This window comes from Phyllostomus hastatus, unplaced genomic scaffold (genome assembly GCF_019186645.2).
Source record: "Phyllostomus hastatus isolate PE091 unplaced genomic scaffold, TTU_PhHast_1.1 phas_contig_40, whole genome shotgun sequence".
Classification (NCBI taxonomy): domain Eukaryota; kingdom Metazoa; phylum Chordata; class Mammalia; order Chiroptera; family Phyllostomidae; genus Phyllostomus; species Phyllostomus hastatus.
In genome coordinates this window covers 27,290,250-27,316,135 of record NW_025333872.1, presented here as the reverse complement: position 1 = coordinate 27,316,135, position 25,886 = coordinate 27,290,250, and the positions used below count along the sequence as shown (strand labels likewise).

Below are 25,886 nucleotides of genomic sequence, written 5' to 3'. Positions count from 1 at the left end.
TCACTGGCAAATATGTTTTCCCATATAGTTGGTTCTCTTTTTATTTTGATACTGTTTTCTTTAGCTGTGCAAAAGCTTTTTATTTTGATAAGGTCCCATTTGTTTATTCTTTCCTTTATATTCCTTGCTCTAGGAGACATATCAGTAAAAAAGTTTCTGCGTGAAATATCTGAGATTTTCCTACCTACGTTCTCTTCTAGGACTTTAATGGTGTCACGGTTTATATTTAAGTCTTTTATCCACCTTGAATTTATTTTTGTATAAGGTGTAAGTTGGTGCTCGAGTTTCATTTTTTTGCACGTAGCTGTCCAGTTCTCCCAACACCATTTGTTGAAGAGGCTATTCCAATTTATGTTGCTGCTTCCTTTGTCAAATATTAATTGACCGTAGAGACTTCGGTTTATTTCTGGGCTCTCTGTTCTGTTCCATTGGTCCATGTGCCTGTTTTTATGCCAGTACCAGGCTGTTTTGATTACAGTGGCCTTGTAGTATAGTTTAGTGTCAGGTATGGTGATCCCTCCTACTTTACTCTTCTTTCTCAAAATTGCAGCAGCTATTCGGGGTCGTTTATGGTTCCATATAAATTGCTGAAGTGTTTGTTCTATGTCTGTGAAATAAGCCATTGGTACTTTAATAGATATTGCATTGAATGTGTAAATTGCTTTGGGTAGTATGGACAATTTGATGATATTAATTCTTCCAATACATGAACACGGTATATGTTTCCATTTGTTTGTGTCTTCCTTGATTTCTCTCCTCAGTGTTATGTAGTTTTCTGAATACAGGTCTTTTATCTCTTTGGTTAGGTTTATTCCTAAATATTTTATTTTTCTTTTTGCTATTTCAAATGGGATTTTTTTCTTCATTTCTGCTTCTGCTGTTTCATTGTTGGTGTACAGAAATGCCTTTGATTTCCGGATATTGACTTTGTATCCCGCTGTTTTGCCGAATTCATTTATTAGGTCAAGCAGTTTTTTGGTGGAGTCTATAGGATTTTCTATGTACACTATCATGTCATCTGCAAACAGTGACAGTTTTGTTTCCTCCTTTTTGATTTGGATGCCTTTTATTTCTTTTTCTTGTCTGATCGCTGTGGCTAAAACTTCCAGTACTATATTGAATAGAAGTGGTGAAAGTGGACAGCCTTGTCTTGTTCCTGATCTTAGTGGAAAAGATTTTAATTTTTGCCCATTGAGTATGATATTGGCTGTAGGTCTCTCATATATGGCCTTTATTATGTTGAGGAATGCTCCCTTAATGGAAATGTTCTGAGCATGTTTAAGGTAGGCTAGGCTAAGCTATGATATTCAGTAGACTGGGTGTATTAAATGCATTTTTTACTTGCCAATACTTTCAACTTACAGTGAGTTTAAAGGAACGTAACCCCACCGTAAGTCGAGGAGCATCTGAATTATGTAGGCTTTTGCATATAGATTCCTTCACTAAGCATAACATTTTAAAGAGTCATCCATGTTACTGACTACATCACTCATTTGCTTCTTTATATTCCACAGTATTATTCCACTGCATGGATGTACCACCGCTTGCTCATCCATTCACCAACTGATAGACATTTGAGTTGTGTCCAGTGGTTGGCTATTATGAATAAAGCCACTATGAACATTCAAGTATAGTTTTACCTTGTTCAATTAAGTTTCAATATTTCTTTATATATATTCTGAATGAAAGCCCTTCTCATTATAATTTTTTATCCAGCCTATGAATTTCTTTTTCATTTTTTTAAACACTGACTTTTGAAAGCAAAAGGGTTTTTTTTTTTTAAGACTGTTTTTATTTTTAGAGAGAGGCAAAGGGAAAGAGAAAGAGAGGGAGAGAAACATCAATGTGTGGTTGCCTCCAGTGTGCCCGCCACTGGGAACACAGCCTGCTACCCAGGCATGTGTCCCGACTGGGAATCAAACAAGTGACCCTTTGGTTCGAAGGCTGGCACTCAATGCACTGAGCCACACCAGCCAGGGCCAAAAGTTTTTAATTTTTATGAAATCCACTCTCTCACTTTTATGTGCATGGATCGTGCTTTTGTGTCCTATCCAAGAAATCTTTGCTTAATACAAGGTCCCAGATGTTTTCTCCTGGAAAGTTTTATAGTTTTAGAACTTAAAAAACAATACTATTCTATTTTTTATAATTTTTTATTTATTGATTTGAGAGAGGAGGACTTGCTGTTTCACTTATTTATGCATTCACTGGTTGCTTCTTGTATGTGCCCTGATTGGAGATCAAACCTGCAACCTTCGTGTATTGGGAAATGCTCTAACCAACTGAGCTACCAGGACAGGGCTTATAGTCTTGTATCTTAAATTTAGATTTACTGTTAACTTTCGTGCATGGTGAAAGGTAAAGATCAAGGTACATTCTTTCATTGTTGTTAAAATTGTTCTTTTCCTATTGAATTATCTTGGAACTTCTGTTAAAAATTAACTAACCTTATATTCGAGTCTATTTTCTTGACCACCTATATGTTCCATTAATTTATATTTGTCCTTACACCAATATCACACTGTCTTGATTATAGTAGTTTTTTACAATAACAACTTTTAGTCAGATGTGTAAGAACTCCAATGTTCGTTTTCAAAGCTGTTTAGATTTTGAGGGAACCTCTGCATTTCTTCACAAATTTTAGAATCAGCTTGTCATTTTCTACCAAAAAAAAAAAACAAAAACCTTCTGGGATTTTGACTGGAGTGATGCTGAGTATACAGATTAGGCATAAAGACTGCATCTTCTAATCCAGGAACATGATATATATCTCTCCACCTCTTTGGGTATTCTTTTAATTTCTCTCAGCAATCTTTGGTAGTTTCTGGCATACAAATCTTGCCTGTATTTTGTTAAATTTGTCTTTAATTTTCATATTTTTGTTATTATAAACGATAATTTTTATTTCAATTTCCAATTATTGCTTGCTAGCATATGGAGATCATTAACTTTTCTAAATTCACCTTGACTGGTCCCTGTTTGGGTGCCAGATGTGGGAGAATTCTGTCCCTTGAAGCTCTCCCAGCCACTGAGGATGAGAATAAGTCATCCCAGACACAATATTGTTCCGGTGGGAAAGGGGGTGGCAATTCCCTCTAGTGGAGAATGCCCTGAGTCCTTCTCCCAAACGGCTTTTATTGGGAATGGTATGTGTAGGGGTTTACAGCATACATGCATAGCTTATCAATCAATTTCAAAAGGCTATAGTCATACAAAAACAGGTATTATCTATAGATAATAATTAAAGGAACACAGAGATTTGTCATAGCTCAGGGACTGTGAGACATGCTGACGCCAGATAGTCTTTAAGACGTGTTTCATGAGGTATGGAGTTTACTCCTTATGCCTTGAACTTAAACATCCGGTTTATATCAACAGAGCTATACAAAGCAAAGCAAGCTTCAAAGGATACAATGTATTTATCAGGCCTGATTTCCCATAGGGAACCCTAAGTGTTGGTTTCCCATAATGCCTGCCACCTTCATTTCCTGGTTTTCCAGTGAGACTTACTAACCTCTTTCAAGGCTTGCTCTCTCGGGGCTACAGTCTCCGAAACCATACAGAGTGGTCCCCAACAGGACTACCATGGCATGCATGATAATTTTTAAACAGTGAAAATGACTGCTTTAAATTGTATTCACTTCATCATCTTATGCTATCTTAAGTACATAACATAGCAGTAACCTTTTCTAAAAACCTAGGTTCAAGATACAATTTTTATCACAAATCTGCTTGTAAGCATAATAATGGCCCTCAACAACATCCACGTTCCAATCCCTGTAATCTATAAACATGTTACCTCACACAAGAGACTTTCTTCGCAGGTATGCAAGTTAAGGACCTTGAGATGATTTTCCACTTGATTATCCATATAAACACAATGTAATAACAGGGATTTTTTAAAGAGCCAAATAAGGAGGTGTAATGATGGAGGAAGGGAGGGAGGGGAGAAAGAGATGAAGGAAGGGAGGGAAGGGGGAGAGATGAAGAGGGGGAGAAAGAGAGATCTGAAGATGACACACTGAAGATGGAGGAAAGGGTTGTGAGGCAAACATTACGGAGAACAGCTCTACAAGCTGGAAAAGATAAGGAAATAGAATCTCCCCAGTGCCTCCAGGAACACCTCTGATTTTAGCTCATAACACTCACTTTGGACTCTAACCTTTAAAATGAAACATGACAAACTTTGTTGTTTTAAGCCAATAAGTTTGTGGTGATTTGTTACAGCCGCAGTAGAAAATTAACACCCCAGTGATGATCATTTCACTTCAGTATAATACTGTACTTTTGCTGGTTTTTTGGCATCATACACCATCATCATCCCACACCAAAAAGCAACTTTCAAGAGTAGAAATGCATCAACATCTGGACTAAACCTTAATTTTTATGAATTTTCTTATATTGGAAGATACAGCTTTCTTACATATGATTTCCCACAGAATTTTCAAAATCCTTTTGTTTTCTGTTTGATGTGGTCACTGGTCCTTGAAATGTACTCTTTACAAAAGATAATGACAGACATATTAAGGTTTATCATCAGTCACTTATGAAATGGAGACCAAAAATTGTTGTGTATTGGGGGGAGTGGGTACTGGTAGGTAAGAGGGATACAAGAGGGCACAGATTGAAGAATTACTAAAAAAAATAATAAAAAAACATATAACTCACTCCTTTTTTGGACCTTCAAAATCTTCCCCTTTACCACTCAAGATATATGTGAAATAAGCACATATTTCTAATAGAATATTTTCTAAGCTCTGTTTTATGTGAAATAATTTTTTAAAATCACCTCTATCTGGTACTACAGCTAAATGTCATTCAGAGTTAACATAACTCTACCTAACACCATAAGTAGAAAATACTGATATTGATAGATGTACATGGTGACTGAAAATTTAATAGGCCTATAGGTCTTTTCTTTAAATTCATGAATAAAATGGGGTTCTGGCTTTAGTAGCTAACTAGAAGAGGTGCTGCTTTCTTTGATTTTATTCTTCTCCAAGAAAACATTTCAAAATATGTTTCAAACACAAGAACTCCTCAAGCTGTGAAGAATATTCCTATGAGTTATATGATATGGCTTGAGAGAATTAAAGGGAATACCAGCTAAATTTCCTCAGCAAGACCTAAGTCATCAATGAAAAACTTTTAAAAATGTAAAGATTTCATCATAATCCAAAGTTCAATAAGACACAAAAATAGTAACCCTCGATAACAGAATATTTTTAAAATTAACAATAAATACTGACACAGAAATGACATGAGGCATGGGATTTAAAAAAGAACACAGATTGCATCCCAGTTGAAATAACTCTTTGCAGTAAGGCTCAATGAGGACAGGGACAACTGGTCACCACCAAGCAAGTCACAGGCAAAGCTTGAACCTAAACCTAGCTTTACTAACTTAACCAGGCCAGTGCTCTTTCAATTCTATCATATTGTTTCTATGGTTTAAAAAGCTAGGGTAGATGAACAGTACCTGGCCTAAGGACATAACTGCAGAAACAGAAAACAAAGAAGTTATAAGGAGACAAAAAAAAACTACTACTAAAGGATTTGTCAACAGATTCAATTTGTAGAATAAAGTTTAGTGATCAGAAAAAATATTCTATTTTGTTTATATTAGTATTTTGAAGTCATGGTGGTTCTACTATTTAATGCAAAGAGATAAATTAAAACAAAGCCACAGCAATAACCTCTGAGAAATATATTAAGTCAGCTTGAAGGTGACAGTCTTCCCAACAATAACCTCTTATATATCACAAAATTTCAACTGTAAAAGCATGTTTTATCTTCCATGCCACTGAACAGGGTTTAAAGCACTGACAATGGAGAAAGATTCCCTGGGTTCAAATGCTGACTCTACAGTCCATATTCCCACCTCCATATCATCCCAATAAAGTCATTTTTTCCTCTAATTATCATACCTGCTCCTCTGGTCTGTACCCTTCCTAGTAGGCTACATTCTAGTGCTGGCTGAGATATACTGTGACTCCAACATGTCCTGTACAACATACTGGAGAAAAATATACATTATCAATTATGTTGGGAGGGTCCCAAGACCACCCTCAAGTTCAGTAATTTGCAAAGAGTACTCACAAGACTCAATATACAGTTGTACTCATGGCTATAATTTATTCCAGCAGCAGGTTACGAAGCATAATCAGCAAAGGGAAATGGTACATGAAGTGAGATCCAGGAGAAAACAGGCACAAACATCCAGGTGTACCCCCTCAAGCAGAGTTGCAGAAAACTCACTTAATTCTCCCAACAGTGAGTTTTGACAACAAGTGTAAGATGTTTCTAATTAAGCTCATTAGAAACTAGGTACCTGGGTCTCTTATTGCAGAGGTATGTGAGGTGGGGTGGGGAGGGTGGGGAGACTAGTCACACAGGCACCCTAATCCAGCACATATGCAAATTCCAGGCTCCCAGAGGAAAGCAGGGTTCAGCATAAACCACACTTTGTACAAACAGTTTAGGTAATTGACTCTTAGTACTTAGGGTGTGAGACCCTCCCCAAATTCAAGTTCTCTGATGCCAGCCAAGGGCCAGCCTTGCAAGTCAGGGCTGCTTTCAATAGATTAGTAGATACAGCAGACCAACAGACTAGCAGATCCTTAGAGCATAGCCCCTTATCTACCTATTCCCTAGTTCATTCCCAGCTCCCAGAAAAGTGCCTGAATATAGTAGCCATTAAAATTTTTTTTCTTTTAATGAAAAAATTTCTGGCTCTATTATTTTCTTGCTGTATAACCTGGGGAAGGTTACTTAAGTTCTCTGTGTGTCAGTTTACTTGTTTATAAGATATGATAATATTACCTACCTCAAAAGGTTATTTTGAGGATTAAATTAATTAATATATGTAAAGTGTGTGTAACAGTGCCTGGCAAGAAGAAAGCACAATATAACTTATATGTATATATGTAATATTATTAGTTGGGTGTTTTTTACTTCCAACCTTAAGTTCTACCTTCTCCAAGTCACACTAAGTTCTATCATCACTAAACTTAATGAATCTACAGTCTACACACAGATTAGAATTTCATTGATCATTGTTTCATGTCTATTGAGAGCCCTAACTAGTCTGTGGACTATTTCCCAAAACTTTTTAGCACACACAACAGTATCTGACCTGATATCTAATTTTAGAAAATACCGATTTGCCAAAAAAAATTAAATGTCTGTTAAACCACCTTTTCAGTGGTCAGAATGTACATCAGTTGGTTGACATTTTTGATAATTACAACAAACAATATGGCCTCCAAGTTTCCTTGATCTTCTATTGAGAAATGGAAGGGAAAATGACTTGATTTCATCCACTGAAAAGACTAGTAGTTGTAGTAGCAGCAGCAGCAGCAGCCGCTGCAGCAGCAAGCAGCAGGAAAACACTTGAGTTTATAAAGTACATGATTAGAATGTCAAATATTTGACTTTGCCTTAAAGACAGCGTGGGTTCAGATTCTCATAGGTCAATAAGGGTTGTATATATTTTAACAGCAAGAATGAAGGAGATATACATTTCCTTAATTAATGAAATCAATCATTAAGATAAATCAATAAAAGAATATTTTAATCTTTAAAGAAAGACAAAGAACTGAAAGAGAAAAAAAGGAGGAAGACAACATACAGGACAAGTTTTAAAGTAATGAATCAAAGAAAGACCTGAGATTCCATCCCAGTTCTGACACCAGGGCTCTCTGCATAATCTTACCAGAACAAAAGACCAATTAGACTGAAGTTTAGCACTGTGAGGGTACTTTTACATTGTCAAATGTCTTTAGATAAATTATAATCACAGATCTAGGTTTACATGAATTTGTTCTACAAGCATCAACATCATCATAAACACCAGTTCCTCAAGGTGAACTTTTTAGTATGAATTACTTTAAAATAGGTTCATATAAGAAGTCTTAAATACCAAACACTTTAAGAATTATCTCCATCCTCACTGCCTGTAGTAGATTCTGGTATTGGGTCTTTCAACGTCCATTTAACATTTCTACTACTGTATCTGAAGAGGTCAGAAAGTGAAAGGGTCCCTGGAAGGCAAGGTGTTGTACACACATCTGCAAATTTTTTGCATGTGGAAGACCCAGATGTGGCAAATACCATCTTCCTACAGCAAAGGCAACTGACAAAAATGTCTAATAGACATTGAACAGCTGCAATAACCATAGTCCAGGTTCTCTCATCAGCTTACGAGTTTCATGGGTATCAGCCACAGCTGTGGAAGTATTGGTAGCAATGGCAATATCATATGATCTGGAAAGAAGTCCAGTGGTGGCTCCCCAACTAGTGCTCCTCCAGACATTCCAATGATGTTTGAAGTATCCCATTCCTTAAAACGACTACAGTGGTTCTGCTTCCTGCCCTATATTGATTCACGGCACACTGACACAGAGTTCAAGACCACTTATACTTTTGCTTGGGCTACTGTTATAACTAGGTGACCTGCCTACAATCTCTCGCCATACTTCCTCTGACCTGCCACCCTGAAATCTGACCATGCTTAAAGAAAACTTACAAAAGAAAGGGCAACATGAAAATCTCCTATGTTATTTTGTATACTTGTACTTTGTGGGCTATGTCCTTTAATTCCTTCACCATCTGGTGAAATCTCACTCCACCTCCAGAACCTAGCCCAAACAAGACTCCTGTGGTTCTTCCCCAGAGAAGTCACTCCACATGCCCTTATGTACACTCTTTTCCATATATTCTGCTGCCTACCCCTGGTTCTGTGCTCCATCACATTCATTCATTCAAAAGATATTTGCTGAGTTATATTTACCTACCTCATGTCACACACTGTGTGGAGGAGCTGGGGATATAAGCCAAAACAAGACAGACAAGGTCTCCTCCCTTACGGATGTAATGCAACAGGATATAGATTACCCAATAAATATCCGAAAATGTTTAATTACAATTATGGTAAGTGTAATAAAAGATTCAGGGTGTGTTTCCATGTATAAATGGAAGCCTAACCTAATCTGGGGGGACCAGAGAGAATCATTTCCCCTAAAGGGACATTTAAGCAGAAACTGAAAGATAGGTAAAACTAATCAGGCAAAAATTATTAGACAGTTTCCTAGACACAAGGAACAACATGTACAAAGGCCTTGAGGCAGCATTTTAAGAACTGTGAAGACAACCTATAAACAAGTCAAAATGCAAAGGAGACAGCAGCCCAAAATAAGTGGAAAGGAAGGTACTTCTTACAACCATTATTATAAGTAACACTTAGCACACTGTTTTAGAACAATTCATTTGCAAAAATGCCACTCCCCACTAAACAAACTCCTTTAGGTCTTACAAATTTTTCTAGCCCCACAAGCCAATACAGTGCTTAGCAGCTTCCTCTCTGGTCAAGACATGTGGAATGAAGAAAGAGTGATATGGGCAAGGAGCCTAACATCTCAACACAAGACGCATAAAATAAAAATTATCTCTAGGGTTCAAACCCTCGATTCTGACTACCCCAAAACATTGCACAAGAGACACATTTTCATGCCAACTTATACATATCTGGAATCAAACCTAGTATTACTATGGATGAAAGTTTAAATACCACAAACTAAACAGTACGTTGGCAAGGGGCTCTAACTCCTCACTGCTCCACAAAGTGCCACCAACTAATAACCAACAGAATCATGAATGAGGCCAGGGAGAGAAAGTGAGCTCTCCATCTACCTATTCTTATTCTCCAGTTGCTTAACAAATTTGGTAAGAGTATCAGTAAGAGGAAACTGGCACCTATGTCATCCTTGTCTCCTTCATTCCTTTCTAAATACTGTCAATTCAGGAAACATGCACCGGTGACTCAGTAGAAAATGTCAAAATCCAATTGACATACCTCTGCCAACTATTTTAAGTCAACAGAATACAGTCATCTCTAGCCCTAAACTTCCGATTTTGGGCACATCTTCTCGAACAGCAATGGAAAAAGCATTCTTTGAAAGAAAGTTGAGGTAACTAGGAAATAGCTCCAAAATTCATGAAAAGCTTGGTGTAGAGTTTACTAGACAGTGAAGAAAGCACCAATATACATATATACAGTATGAAATCTCTTTACAATAACTGAGCTGTAGACTATGACCCTAAACTTGTCTTTTAAAAGTACCTTTAATCTAAATCTCACTACCTCCATTTACTATGTTGTCTGGCAAATACAGTAATAACTCCAAAAGCAAGTAACAAGCCAAGAATGCTACCAAAAAAGCTCATAAATGGGTTCAACCAATGACTCAAAAACTTTACAAAATACATTTAATTACATTAGTTGTCCAATCATGTCAAACTTTTTGATTATCACAACCATGAAATCAAGTCTAGTTAAACCAGTTAAGTATCCTTAACTGTGATTTTTCCCTCTGGAAAGATTACAATAAAACAGTGAAATACTTTAGAAGATCATTTTAAAATTATTCTAGATTTAGCAGCAACAACAAAAAAAATAATGATCTTTCTAAATCACGGCTATGGAGTTTGTGCCCTTCACATTTCACACTGCACCTTTGAACTCCCAATAATATTCTCTCCCACTTCCCTTCTCAAAAATAAACCCACAAACAAAAGATCAAACAAAAATAAAATAAAAAAGACATTTATTCAATATATATTTTATTGACCTCAATGACAAATGCAAACAGTAAGCAAAACTAATGCTCCCTATCCCTTAGGTCAAAGGAAATAAAACTTTTGTCCTATTGAGTTGGCCAAAAAGTCCGTTACATTTTTTCCATATGATGACTCCAGTAAGTGCTCAGTTTTCTTTAACGTCATTCCAAACTGTTTTGTAAGACTGTATTGTGGCAGCTGTCATATCAGTGTGCATTTAAAAACTTATCAAAATTGGTTAATTTTTTGTGAAGCCATTTTAATACTGAAGATGGAACACGATATGCAACATTTTCGGCATACTGTACTTTATTATTTCAAGAAAGGTAAAAATGCAACTGAAATGCAAAAAAAGACTTGTGCAGTATATGGAGAAGGTGCTGTGACTGATCGAACATATCAAAAGTGGTTTGTGAAGTTTCTTGGTACCACTGACATATTGGCCAAATAATTCTATGCTGTGGGGGTTGTCTTACGCAATGGAAGATGGTTAGCAGCATCCCTGGGCTCTACCCATTAGAAGTCAATAGCTGGAGACAGCCGACATACTCAAAACATCCATATCAATAAAGTTACTGGTGAAAATGAAAAATGTGTCTTTTATTTTATGAAAAAAAGTAACAAACTTTTTGGTCAACCCAATAATTTGAGAAGTACATGATTCTCCTCCCCCACCTCAAAAAAAGTTAATGAAAATGTTAACATGTGGTAAATGATGGCCTTAAAAACCTATAACTTAGCCCTGGCTGGCATAGCTCAGTGGATTGAGCGCAGGCTGCAAACCAAAGTGTTGCAGGTTCGATTCCCAGTCAGGGTACATGCCTGGGTTGCAGGCCATGACCCCCAGCAACTGCACATTGATGTCTGTCTGTCTGTCTGTCTCTCTCTCGGTCTCCCTCCCTTCCCTCTCTAAAAATAAATAAATAAAATCTTAAAAAAAAAAGAAAAAAACTATAAATTGCCCCTTGCTAGTGTGGCTCAAGTGGACTGAGTGCCGGCCTGCAAATCAAATGGTCGCTGGTTTGATTCCCAGTCAGGGCACGTGCCTGGGTTGCGGGCCAGGTACCCAGAGAAGGGAGTGCAAAAGGCTACCACACACTGATGTTTCTCTCCCTTTCTTTCTCCCTCCTTCCCTTCACCTAACGGGTAATCCAGTACCCCTTATGGTTGTGAAGTAACTTGCTGATGCTGTGTGGCTTTGTCTAATCAAACATCAGCCTACTGAAATGTAACTCATTTATACAGTATTGTGGAAGAACGGTAAAGCTTCAGGGTCAAATAATAACAGAAATCTTAACTGGCATTCCCAAAGACTGACTAACTCCTGTTTTGGAGAACTACCCGTTTTCTCACAGAATAAACAAGTAAACCAATTTACAAAGAAGCAAGATCTCTTCCTCACCACATTTAAATAGCTGAAACACTGCTCCGGTGAGCTTAGTTATAAGATATTAAATATAAATCAGATATCCAAAACATGTTGGCTAAAAAGAGTATCTCTTCCAAAGGCTGAGGCCAAAAGCCCTCCAACTGAACAAACTAAAATTAGTTTTTTTCATCTCTGGATTTTTAAAATGTACCTTGAACATTCATGGGGTACACAAACACAAACCTGCGTCCATATAATCACCCAAACTAGCTGGTCAGAGGCAATCTAATTATTAAAATCTTCAGGAACATAAGCGCACTGTCCAAGAGACTCGTATAATGAAATTCCTTTTCATTCTGGCTAATAACCAGACTAAAAAATATTACTAATAAAGACTCCTCCCTAGTTGTTTTCTTCAGTAAAACTACAACCCACCAAAATGGACCACCATACTCTTTCTCAAGAAGCAGAAGCAAAAGCCGTATATAAAGCTGTTGGGTGAGCAGGCAGGTAGAGAGCCACCTGGCATGCTGAGCATCAGAGCCCCAAGGTGCAGGGTGAAGTTACCGCGGAAGGTTGAGGCGCGGACGGAGACTTACGGGTGGCCCCACCCACGGAGGCACCTGTGAGCTACGGCGGGAGAAGGGCATCCCTTTAACTTCAAGCACTGCCCAGGCCGGCGCTCGATTTCACCCTCTCAGACTCGCCCCGGCCACGGCCCCATACCGGGTCCGAGCTTCACGATGCGGGCACCGGTTCAACCTCGGGGCCGGAAAGGGAAAAGGCTGGGGCCAGGGACAGCGCCCGTGGGCCTGACCTCACCGCCGCTTCGGGCGGAGGTAAGGGTCCATTTGAGCCCAGCGCCCCCCCCCCTCCCCGTCAGGACTGGGGCCGACCCGGCACAGCCGCGGCGTCCGCTCGGGCTCCGGGGCGACGGGAAGGTCACCGGCTGCAGGAGGCCGGACCAGGGGCGGCGACGACCGCGCTACCTTTGGCCTCGCAGTCGGCGCAGTACTTGTTGTCCTCCTCCCTCAGCAGCTTGGACAGGATGAGCTGGTGCTGTTCGTTCAGCTTCTGAGCCTTCTCCCGGCAGGAACGCGTCGCCATCTCGGCAGCGGGGTGGAAAGCCCGGGACAGCTACAGCAGCGGCGGGTGCGGGCAGGAGCCGGGCTGGGTAAACGCACCTGGAGCCGCTGGGACCACGGGCAGACCCAGCCTCGGGAAGCGACGGCGGCAGCAGCTGGAACTGGAGGAGCGGCGGCGGAGGTGGTGGCAGCGCCGACGTGTCCCGCCTCCTCGCCGGGCCGGCCCCGCACGCACCGCGAAGCCGGCGAGACGGGAGAGAGGGGGAAGGGCCGTGGCCGTGGCTTCCGGGTGGTACCGCAGGAAGGAACCCAGACGCCTGGCGCGCTGCGCATGCGCTGAGCTTCCCGGGAAGCCAGCCAGCCCACTGTTTTTGCTCAAAGCCCTTAGCTCAAGGTGAATTCGGAGAAGTATCTTGCGCTGCCCGCTGTGGGCTTCGCTACCTTTGAAGTGGGACTGTCGTTGAGGGCCTTGGATAAACCCGGTAAGGGAAGATCTTTTACTGAGAGGCGACTTTCACTGGCTTTCTTGACTTTGCCTTTTCTGGCCCAGCATTGGAAATGCAGAAATAAAAGTGACTGGGTGGATTTGTTTATTCATTCGACGTTTATTCACCTGCACTTTTTAAACAGACACCAGGCTAGAAGCTAGAGACATGTGTAGAATAAAGTAAAACAATCTTTTCTAGTGACATGCATTTAATTCTAAACTTCATAAATTACTCTGTGCCATGAACGATTAACTCATTTAAGCCTAGTCACAACCCTGTAATATTATCCTCGTTATACAGCTAGGAAAATGAAGCATATAGTTTAGTAACTTGCCCAGATTACACATCTACTCATTGGAGGAGTTGTGATTCAAATCCAAAGTAGTCTGACTGCAGAGTGTAAAACATCTGGCAGGAAGGCTTTCCTTATGGAGCAGGTGTGCTCAAGTTCCCAAATACTGAGCAGTATCACTTTAACAAGAAGGTGTATAAACAGTGAATTTGAATTCATGAAAAAGAAAACTAGGGAAAGAAGACACTTTTGATTAAGCCCCAGAGTGCCCCACTCTGGGATCATGGGATTTGAACCCTGAGTGAGGCAATTTGAATGTTTTGGCATGTGTCTTACTAGCAATTTCTAATATAGGGTTTATGCAAGTAGAATAAGCATGGCCTTTTCCTGTGGTGGAGAAGATGCTAATAAAGACAATGAGCAAGGACCTGTGTCTCATACTTTTTATATGGCCAATTTCTAGCCTAGGCCCTACATAAAATGACCCTCCTGCTCACCTAGCCCTATTTTTTGACACAGAGTCTCAAAAATGAGGAATTAAATTGAATTGAATTGTAGTGGCAGTGAAGATGCTGGGTAATTAAATTATGGCTTAAACTGCATCGTTCTGACAAATAATAACTAGGTGGATACCAGAGTGAATTCCAATAAACAAAAAAATACCATGTGGGAGGTAGAACTTTTAAGCCACATCCTGAAAACCAGCTTGATATAGGTGGGGACCTATGGAGGGAGTTATGGAGCAATAGCAGCACACAGAAAGCACAAAGACTTCAAGTAGCTTGGAAAAGTGGCTAAAGGACATGGGTACTACTTAACCCAAGTGAAAGGCTAAATAAGTCAAGAGCGACAACAAGATTAAAGAAGACTTGGGGAACCAGACAAAGCAATCTGGCTTTGATGCAGTTGACAATAGAAAACCTGTGGATTCTTCAACTAGAATAATAGCATGGAAAAAAAAGAGAATCTTTTGGGAAAGTTAGTCCAGCAGTAACTAGTTAACAAACACTGTTTTTGAGTGTTTTCCCCCATAAAATTCTGCTTAGTGATGCAAGAACTGAGAAAAAACAGAAGACAGTCTTACCACCAAGAAATGACTACACGATGGACTGAAGGATCGCAGCAATGTCTAATAGACATACGGGCACACCACATATGTACTTGAACTTTTTCTAGTAGCCACATGTAAAAATTAAAACGAAGCAGGTGAGATTAATAGCATGTTGTATTTAATCCAGTATATCTAAGATATCATTTCAACATGTGAGTAATATAGAAAATTACTGTGAAATATTTTACCTTGTTTTCATATTGTCTTCAAAGTCCAGTGTGTATTTGACATTTACAGCTAATTTTAACTTCAGCTAGTTGCACTTGGAGTGCTCAATAGCCACATATGGTTAGTGGATGTATTATTGAACATTGCTGCTCTAGATTGTCAACCTAGAGGCTGTTAAAATATAAATTTAAGTTGATTATTTATTAAGGATGTAACAGGAAGAGCAGAATAGAAGATACTGATACCAAAACCATCTTGGGAGGAAAATAACATTTCATTCATTCATCAATATTTACCAAATACTTGCTCATCAGTTCTCTGATAATCAGAACCTTACATATCTTACAGTCTAGTAGAAATACAAACATGTCAACAGAAAAATTAACAGCCACACTGTATAGTCTAGAGCACATAACAAGTACACTAGGGGTTGAATATATGGTGAGAGAAGGACAACAGACTTTGAGTGCTAAGCACACAATGTAATAGATGATGTATTATGAAAGTGTACACTTAAAACTTAATGTTATTAACTAATGTCACCACAATAAATTTAATTAAAAAATAAAGTGCCCTGGGAGCAAAAGGAACAGAACGTAAGTAGCCTGGAAAAATCAGGGCAGGCTTCATTGAGTTTGTGCTACTTAAACTTCTTTTAGCAGGTATAGGAATTTTTCAAGTGAGAGAGAAAGACAAGGAATACCTTGAAAAAAATTGTATGGACTTCTGAAAATATGCAGTGATGTGCTGGAAGTAGTGAGGATATGAAGCAACAAGAGCATAGAATGTGCATGGAGAAAAGGAAGGTAGGAAGGGAAACAAAGTGGAGAGGTAGAGTGGCGCCAGGAGGTTAAGAACTTTGTCACCAAACTGCATATTTTGAATTTTAATCCCAGGTATAGAGAGCCAGCAGAAGCTTTTACACAGAGAAAAGACCTGATTAGCTTTGTTTTCTGAAACCATAGTGGCAGGCTGGAGAACATGGATGAAGGGAAAATGTCAGGGAAACAGATTACAAACAGTGCTATTGTAATAAAAGTCCAAATAAGATATACTGAAGGCCTATTTTAAGCCAGTAGCATACAGTTTGGGAGACAGAATCAAATGATGTTTTAAAATTAGAAGCAGCAAGATTTGGCAGCTGACTGTATGTGGGGGGTTGAGTTAAAGGAGGTGAGAATAACATCAAGATTTCTAAGTTAGGAGACAGGTAAATGGTGATGCCATTAATCCAAATAAGAATAGAAGGGACAGTACAGGTTTGGGGTGAGAGGAGAAAAGGTGTTTGAGGTCCTGTTAAGTTTAAGGTGTTCATAGGACATGCAGTTCTGTTTGACTAATAGGACATTGTCTATTTCTAAGGAAAAAGTGCTGGTGAAAGTCTCTTGGGAGTCATCTACATTTAAATGGCCATAGAAGCCATTGGGTAGGTGATTCTCCTCTAGAGAAAGCATATAGACTAAAAAGAGAAGAATCCCAAGCACAAAACTCTAGGAACTGCCAGCTAAATGAGGAATGGACAGAGAAAGGTGCACCACTGAAAAGAGAGGTGAAGTATGTCCAGGAAGAGAACCAGAAGCCATGGGAGGAGCAGTTTCTGAGTACAGGCGAATACTGATGCCAACTCCTCCAGAAAAATTAGTTATTTCAGTTCTACTCAACATATACAGCATGTAGTCGGGGGTTCATTGTTTTCCTTTACAACTGGCCTGTAGCCCAGAAACACGAAAAGTGAAATCATCTAGTGAGGCTTCTCAGGGACTGCAATTATATGGTATTTCAGTAGAATGTTGAGGGAAGGATGGGGATGATTTGGAGGCAGGGTTGGGGGAGAATAAAGGAAGAAAGGAATAAAGAAGCAAAGAAACAAATGAATAAAGGGTAAGTGTACCAGTAAGAAGCACTGCTAGGGTTAACTGTGGAATGTAAGGTAAGGGAAGTGTCCAAAATAAGTGCAAGAGGGTAAAGCCAGAGCAGCTAAATGACTACAGGTTCCTTTGAGGCCAGAGGTGATTTGGTGTCCTTAGGAAATGGATGATAACAGCTAAAGAAGGGAACCTAGTGACCTAGAGTACCTATCTCTCAGAGGGAAGTAGTAACTTCAGATGAGGCCCAGATGTCAAAGCGTCTTCAGAGATGCTTGAAGGGTGGGGAATGAGGTCAAAGATCTGTTTCCACAGATTTTTAGAGAAGTAATGGTCCTTTCAACTCAAATTCTGTTTCCAGTTGGAAGAAAAAGATGAGAAACAGGTTTAGAGAGTTATACCAGAATGAAGCTGGAATACCACAGAGGACAAAGAAAAAGGAAAAGTGGAGGAGTGGGGACATAAAGAAAAAGGTGGGTGGAGTGAAAGCGACAAGAGTGACCGTGTGTGTGTGGAGGTGGATGTCTGATGAGAGCAGGAGGTATGGACAACTGTGAGAACATGGGTAGCAGTCAAAAGAGCCACTGCTTTTCAATCTACTGTGAGTTAATAATACATACCAGCTCTTTGAGGTAAACCATATTATACTCATTATTTGTATTAGGAAACATCAGCCAGAATGGGCTAACTCACGTTGAGTAACAACCCCCAAATCTTGATGACTTCAGGTAACAGAAGTTTAATTCTTGGTCATACTAAATGTTCCTGGGGTTGGTAAGGATTCTGTTCCATGTTTCCTTTTCTCAGGGACCAGAGTGACAAGGTCTGTGTTGTGTTTCAGGGAAAAGGCAACAAGTTGAGTCTCTTACAGGCTTCTCCTCAAGAATGACACATGTCTGCTCAATCCACTGCCCAAACAAGTGCATTACATGTCCTAATATCAAGGAAACCAGAAATGTAACCCTAACATGTACATAGAAAAAGAAATGGAAATCTCACTGAACAGCATGGAAATCGGCTCAGAGATGAGTGCTTTGTTGAAAGCAGCCTAGATATTAAATAGCATAACTGGTATTTGAGGTTAGGTGTTTTGGGCCTTAAAGGTTCTGCTGTTCTCATGAGCCGTGCTACTGCCTGGGATGGAAAACCGTAGGACAGGTTAGATCCAGCAATGACAAGAATTAGAGAGGGGCCACGTGTTTTGAGGCACAAGGAACACAAACATGGAGATATGTACACAGACAGCCCACACACCAAAAAGAGAGGAAGCCCAGGAAAGTCTTCGATTTTATTTTTGTTTTGTTTTTGAAAGTTACATCAGGGAATGTTAGTGCATTTGTGGTTCCTAAAAACTGCTCATTGGGAATGGTAATCATTCTTTTGATCTTTGCTTAGATACCAGTGGGCTCTCCTCAGTGTGGACTGAGTGGGGTCACTGGTGCAGATGTGTGACTTCCACATACTTCTTTCCCTCTCCCCTTCAGGAGTTACTTATTTCTAAATATGCAGTATTGAGCAAGGATGTATTCTACAATAGCTAACATTATACTGCTTAATGTAGGAAAACATGATTTCCAAATTCTGTAGCCTCATATTTCTAGTGCAGAAACACTATTTTTAGGGGTCATATGGGCAACTAGTGTCCTCAGTCACAAAAATACCTGATACAAGGATCCAGAAGAGTACATTCAACTCCTACAATCCTTTATTGGAGACAGAATGGCCAACACATATGTGTATCTGAAGGCACATGCCTGATGGAACCCCAGAGGGGTAGCCAGTTCTCAAGTTTAGGCTTTGGCAACTCTAGGCTTTATTCTTTTAAGCATTTTGTTGAAGCAGAAATAAACAACTCTAAGACAAATTTCCTGAACCTGCCCCTTCCCGTTATTCTCTACACTCCCAACCCACCAGTCTTTTCACAGGAACACTGACTCTTCCTCCATTCATGTATTCATCTCAACAATATATTTTTTAGTCCCTTCTATGTTTTTGATACTGTGTTAGGTACTAGAGATAAAAATCAGTGAACAAAACAATCATAGTCCATCTTTCATTTCTATAATGGTTCATTGTCTATATTCATACATCAGGTTCCCACACTATCTCCTTGTCTGAGATTTCCAGAGCCCCCACCGCTAATGCACACGGCAAACCCTTAATAAATACTGGGTTGGCCAAATAGTCTGTTAGGTTTTTTCTGTACAATGGTTCTAGTAGTAATAAGTTGTTTTTAACTTCATTCAAAAACAATTGTGTTAGACTGTATTGTAACAGTTGTCATATCAGCATGCATTTTAAAAAATCAAAATTGGTGAATTTTTATGCAGCCATTTTAATACTGAAGATGGAAGAAAAAGCAAGATTTTTGGTGTATAAATTATGCTTTATCATTTCAAGAAAGGTAAAAATGTAACTGAAGCACAAAAAAAAAGATTCGTGCAGTGTATGTAGAAGGTGCTGTGGCTGATCGAACATGTCGAAAGTTTGTGAAGTTTCTTGGTACTATTGACATTTTGACCAAATGATTCTTTACTGTGGGGGTGTCTTAGGCATGGAAGATGTTTAGCAGCACCCCTAGCCTTCATCCACTAAAATCCAATAGTGAGAGATAGCCAACATACTCAGAATATCCAAATCAATAAAGTTATTGATGAAAGTGAAAAAAAAAGTTTCTTTTATTTTATAGAAAAAGTATAACAGACTTTTTGGCCAACCCAATATTTGTGGAATGAAGGAATGAAAAAATAAAATTAAACATAGGATCTCATATGTGAAAACATATAGTTTCTGCAAGCAAAATTAGGAAGCATAACTTTTAAGCAATTTTTAGAAAGGGAATCAAATGCACAAAACCTCCATTTATATCACTGCTAACTCACTTCTGAACTTGGTCAAGTTATATTTTATTTATTGTTATCCATTTTCCCTACTTCATAGTAGATTTCCCAAAGTTTCTGCATCTCAATTTAGAAAGAAAAATTCTAATTAAAAATATACACTCAATATCAAGATTTAAAACAGTAACAACAACAAAAAAATTAACCTGGTTCTAACCAGGGGCACTCTACTTCCACTAATTTGGCCTTTTTGGCAGTAACATAATTTAACTCAACCAAGCCCAGTTACTTGAGGGAAGACCTAAACATAAGTGAGTAAAGGTAATTTCATCCTGTTTAATGAGGAGACTTAAACACAAGTTGAAAGATGTATGTTCTGCCTTTTTAAAGGTGTAGTGGACATGCATTGTGTTTACCTTCCCAGAATCATCCCTCCTTCAGCAGCAGTGCCCTAGTTTTCCTCTACTGAATCCAGTTTTGAAGGAGGAACTCTCAACCCTCCCAACCAAGGTCCGTCCCTGTACTTCCTTTGGCCACGTGACTAAATTAGGCCACTTAGGTACTTTCCTCATGCAAGTTGAACTTGAGAGGAGTAACACAAAGACAGAAATAGCTGGAGATCCTTCTTTCCTGTGACGTCTATTCAGGTATTGGATCCTGTTCCCTTGATCCTCGCAGCTGCTCTAGTTCCCGCCCCTTCCGAGGACTAGCTCTTTGGTATTCCCTTAGATTCTTTGACTAACCCCACTAAGTCCTTCAATGTATCCTTCTTTTGTCTGTTAGATACTAAAAAGTCAAACTAAAACTTATTTACATACAGCACCAAATTTTTTTATAATGAGCACGTACCATTTGATGGTAGTCAAGGGGGCATGTTCTCAAAGAGCATTGCTTCCTTTCCTAGTCTTTAAAGGTATCTATTCCTTTTCTTCTAGGACTTTGAAGTTTGGAAACCTTGCTGAGATGAGACATTTTACATATGGGATTTTCTGCCATTCTCAATTCTTTACCTTTTTACTGCAACAGTGCACATCATCTTAGTAATTTTAAGCTAAAAGTAGCATCATATTAGGAGAAAGGGGAAAGGAACTAGGCATAGGTTTTTCTTAAATTGTTTTAAAAAAAACCTTATATATGCTTTAAAATATAGGATAGGCAGCAGATGCACTGACCAAAAAAGAAAAAATTGAAAATTAGACTTTATTAAAATTAAAAAATTTTACTCTTCAAAATACAACATTAAGAAAATGAGAAGGCATCATATATCTTAAACTTATATAACATTATGTGTCGATAACACCTCAAAAAAGTGGGGGGGGATGGAAATATAAAATATAGAAAATATATAAAAAAAGAAAATGAAAAGGCAAGCTATAGATTTTGAGAAAGTATTTTTAAAAGATTATGAATACAAAATATTTGTTTAGGGAATATGTAAAGAACTCCTGCAAATCAATAATAAAAAGAAATAACCTACTCTGGCCAGGTAGCTCAGCTGGTTAGAGCATCATCCCTGATGATGACACATACAAGAAATCAATCAATCAATACATAAATAAGTAGAACAACAAATCAGTATCTCTCTCTCTCCCTCTCCCCTGCTTTCTCTCTAAAATCTGTTTTTAAAAAAGAAAAAAGAAATAACTCCCTTTCCTAATCCTACAGCAACAGCAACATTTGTCCAATTCTAATCTCAATTTCCCCAAAAAGCCCCCTTAGATTGTTCCTGCCCTCATGGATCAGTTCTGTCTATAAATTCCTATTGATCTAATAATTACACCAAACAGTTTTGAACTTGTGTATGTGTGTGTGTATATACTGTTGGCTTTACATAAAAACAACTTTTTCTCACAACTGGATTGCAAATTCCTTTGAACTGCATTTTATACCTCTTTAACGTAATGGCAAATAGGATGAACAAAACAGTGTTCCTAAGAATGTTACTGGGAAGACACTGCCTCCCCAATAAATGGGTGATTCTAGTAAGATGCTGTTTAAAGCTTAAGTCCAGCGTGCCATGGGAAAACAGTGTACAGGCTCTAAATTTGTTATTTTTGCTATTATAGTTTGGGTTCTTTTCTTTGTTTATGTTTTTTAGTTGAACAAGGTGTGGTCAGAGAAGCTGACCTCTAAACTAAAACTGCAATGAGAGGTAAAAATAACCAGACAAGGAGTGTGGGGAATGGAAAAGGCAGTGTGAGGGGAGATTTTACAAGCATGTAAGGAGGAAAGAGAGATCCTGCTTCTTTAGAAATTCCTAGTTAATCAGAGGACTTAATTTAGCGGGAGGGGAGTAAGAGAAGATCAATAGTTAATCTAGACTAGTGATTTTCAACCGGTGTGCCGCAAGAGGCCCACTGGTGCGCTGCAAGAATTTTTAAAACACGCAGTATCTGACTATTGAGTCACAGGCACTGACCTCTTTTTCCTTACGGTCAAATTTAAAAAATGACAACAGCCAGTGCAACAGTGTCAATGAATCAAAATTACACCTAATTTTTTTGTGTGAGATCGGGGAAAAAAGCAATTTTTTGCTGTGCGACAGAATCTTAGTAATTTATGTGTGACGTGAGATTTTTTTTAAAGGTTGAAAATTACTGATCTAGACTAGTTAATTCAAGGACTTACTCTACCTAGAGAATAGTGAGATTCAAAGCTAGGAAACTCAACCCTGAAAAAGTTGTCTCCTGTTCTTTTGGAGGTAAGGATTGTCTCAGTCCTGATAGGATGGAAGGAGTCTCCTCCCCAAGGTCAGGATGGGGGCAAGGAGCTTGGGAGGACACCTCATAGTCCTTGTTCCTTCAACTGCAAGACTCGCATGCTATATCCTGTCAGTGTTCAACCCATGAAGGAAAGGCCTGCAAAGGGACTTTAGTCATGGCCTCTATGTTGAAAAATTAACAAAGGCATATCTGTGAAAACAAGAAGTCAGAGTTTCTGTTTTCTCTTGCCTAAACCTATAAAACTGTAAAATCAGGTAGTTGAGTGCCAACAACTACAATGAGCCCAATTTCAAACAGTGATAAAGAATTACAGGCTTTGTTCTTATGTGATAGCCACACTGTTAACACTGTGGTTAGTGACAAGTAATTTTACAAGCAAGCTACCAAACAAATGCTTCTTGGTATGTGATTTTTTAAATAAAAATGTATATATTCTGCAATCAACCTGTAGTACTAATTAGACCCTTCTCAAATCTTGTAAATGGTTGGTTAACCTCACTTCAGAAAAGACCAGCTGTTTTGTAGAAAACTCATGGCAATAAAAAGACAAAAATAAGTTTACTCCACCAAGCTATTCTCATGTGCACTCCTGGGGAGACAGCAAACATTTCAGTGATGCATCTAACATAGAATTTTCTTTAGAAATATCTGAAGCTCTAATAAGCCAGATCCTGCTATGGGAGTAAATTAATCCCAAATACAAGTAAGGCATTTGCAAAATACAGTTAACTCTTTCAAGTCTCCTGTTCACAAAACAAATATCTCGAAACAGCCAGTAAATGGTTAGATTAAATTGAATAGAGGGCAAGTGAAACATTTCTAGCCATAGTGGTCATTTGAGAAAATCTAAATGTGCTCCCAAGCAACCTATTTACATTTAAATAGTTCAGAGGTGACAGAAAACAGCTCATTACATCTGTCAGGGATCCTCCACCTGTTTCTGGCCCAAGCTCTCTCCAGCAATGATTATTTCAGGATTGTGCAAAAACTGAACCTTTGCTTTTCCTTCCTGCTAACAAATTCTCAGGCATTTCAACTGCGAGGCCATTTAACAGGCAATAAATTCATAAAGGTAATTTCCTGTGAGGTTAGCCTTAGTGTTTTTTCACCTTCCAAGAAGATAGATAGATAGATAGATAGATAGATAGATAGATAGATAGATAGATGATAGGCAGACAGACGTGTGTGTGTGTGTGTATAATGCATACTAAGATTCAAATAAGGTCAGTAAAAAAAAAAAAACAAAAAAACAAATAAGGTCAGTGACTCATGTTTTTGTACATTAAAGAGGGGGAGAAGGGAAGATAGGCAGAGAAATTGAATATGATTAAATTTAATTTTAGAACTATTTCAACTGGAAATCAGTTCAATGAGGAATCTGCATGTGTTTATACAAAATTCCAAAAATGTTGGAACAACCTAAATGTCCAGCAATAAGTAAATTGATATATCATGTATGACAGAGTCACATAATGGACCAGCATATAAATATTAAAATGAGTTATATGTGGAATTTATATAACATGTAACTATATTATCATAATTATATTCTCATTTGCTGAGAAAAAATCTGGAAGAAAATATGTCACAATGGTAACAGTAGTAGACTATAAAAGGAGTGATGAGCAATTATTTTCTCTTTGTAAAAAACACTTCAAATTTTCACAAAGAGCATATGCTAATTTTATCATCTCAAAATGGTCCACATTTAAAAATAAACAACAGTATATGTTTAAAACATTATTTTTCAAGCATGGTTCACATACAACATTATATTTCTTTCAGGTATACAATATAGTGATTAAATATTTCTTTCTTTTTATTAAACTTTATTGGGATGACATTAGTTAATAACATAAATTTCAGGTGTACAACTTTATAACATTTGTATACATCACTGTGTGCTCACCATTCAAAGTCTAGTCTCCTCTGTCACCATATATTTGACCCCCATTACCCCTTCTTCTTCCCCCACCCTCATTTCCCCTCTGGTACCCATAATTCTCTTGTCTGTATCTATGAGTTTGTTTCCTTTGTTCATTTCATTTCATTTTTAATAAATTTCACTTATCTTTTTATTTGTATTAAATGTATCAGTGTGACATTGGTTAATATGGTCCTAGAGGTGTCAAGCATACATTACTGTGGTACATAATCTGTATATTGCACTGTGTGCCCACCACCCACAGTCAAGTCTTCTTCCATCACCATATATTTGGCCCCATTTATCCTCTACCACCTCCCACCTCCTTCCCTCTGGGAACCACCATACTGTTGTCTGTCTGTATCTCTGAGTTTCAGTTTTATAGCTCACAAAGGAGTGAAATCATAGTGCTTGTGCTTTTCTGTCTGACTTATTTCACTTAGCATGATACTCTCAAGATCCATCCATGTTGTCACAAATGGCAGTATTTCATCTTTTCTTATGGGCTAAGTAGTATTGCATTGTTTATATGTACAATGTCTCCTTTATCCAATTATCCATTAAAGGACACTTAGGTTATTTCCATGTCTTGGCTATTGTGAATAATGCTGCAATGAACATAGGGGTACATATACCTTTACAAATAACTGTTTTCACATTTTTGAGGTAGATACCCAGAAGAGGGATTGCTGGATCACATGGTAGTCCTATTCTTAATTTTTTGAGGAACCTCCATACCGTTTTCCATAGTGGCTGCACCAACTTACATTTCCACCAGCAGTGTGTGAAGGGTCCTTTTTTTCTACATCCTCTCCAACACTTGTTATTTCTTGTTTTGTTGATCATAGCCATTTTAATAGGTGTGAGGTGGCATCTCATTGCAGTTTTGATTTGCATTTCCCTTTTAACTAGTGATGTTGAGAATCTTTTCATATTTCTGTTTAAATACCTTATAAGTTATCATCTCAATAGCCTAGTACCCATTTGACACCATACATAGTTATAATAATATTATTGACTATATTTCCCATCTTATACTTTATATCCTGTAACTATTTTAATAACTGGAAATTTGTGTTTCTTAATAACTTTCACCTTTTTTGCCCTTCCCTCAACTCCCCAAAATACATTTTCACAATAAAATTCATATTTTATAGTTTACCAAAACTAAATTCAATGACTATAGAGCCTATTAATGCTTTAGTTACATGATACTTTTATATTTATTCTCTATCATCTATATAATTGAGGCCTTAGCACATCATTTATTTCATATCAAGTCAAGCTAAGTGTTATCTCGCTTTTCACAACATGATATTAAACCCAGCAAATATTTTGATAGAAATAGGATAATTCCCAAATGTACTTTTCTTTATTATTGGTCAAAAAGTGAATCTTATATAT

The 25,886-nt window shown here is 38.2% G+C and overlaps 1 protein-coding gene across 2 annotated transcripts in view; it reads right to left on the bottom strand.

Moving 5' to 3' along the window:
- The window catches only part of SMAP1 (small ArfGAP 1), a 154,583-nt gene extending 141,025 nt beyond the window's left edge, over positions 1 to 13,558 (bottom strand). The window contains exon 1 of one of the 2 annotated variants that reach the window (XM_045843203.1): positions 12,976 to 13,558. In XM_045843203.1, coding sequence (XP_045699159.1) covers positions 12,976 to 13,093 — 118 coding nt within the window. In that variant the 5' untranslated portion in view covers positions 13,094 to 13,558. The remainder of the gene's footprint in view (positions 1 to 12,975) is intronic. The other variant, XM_045843200.1, reaches the window with a different exon arrangement.
- Between the last annotated feature and the right edge of the window lie 12,328 nt (positions 13,559 to 25,886).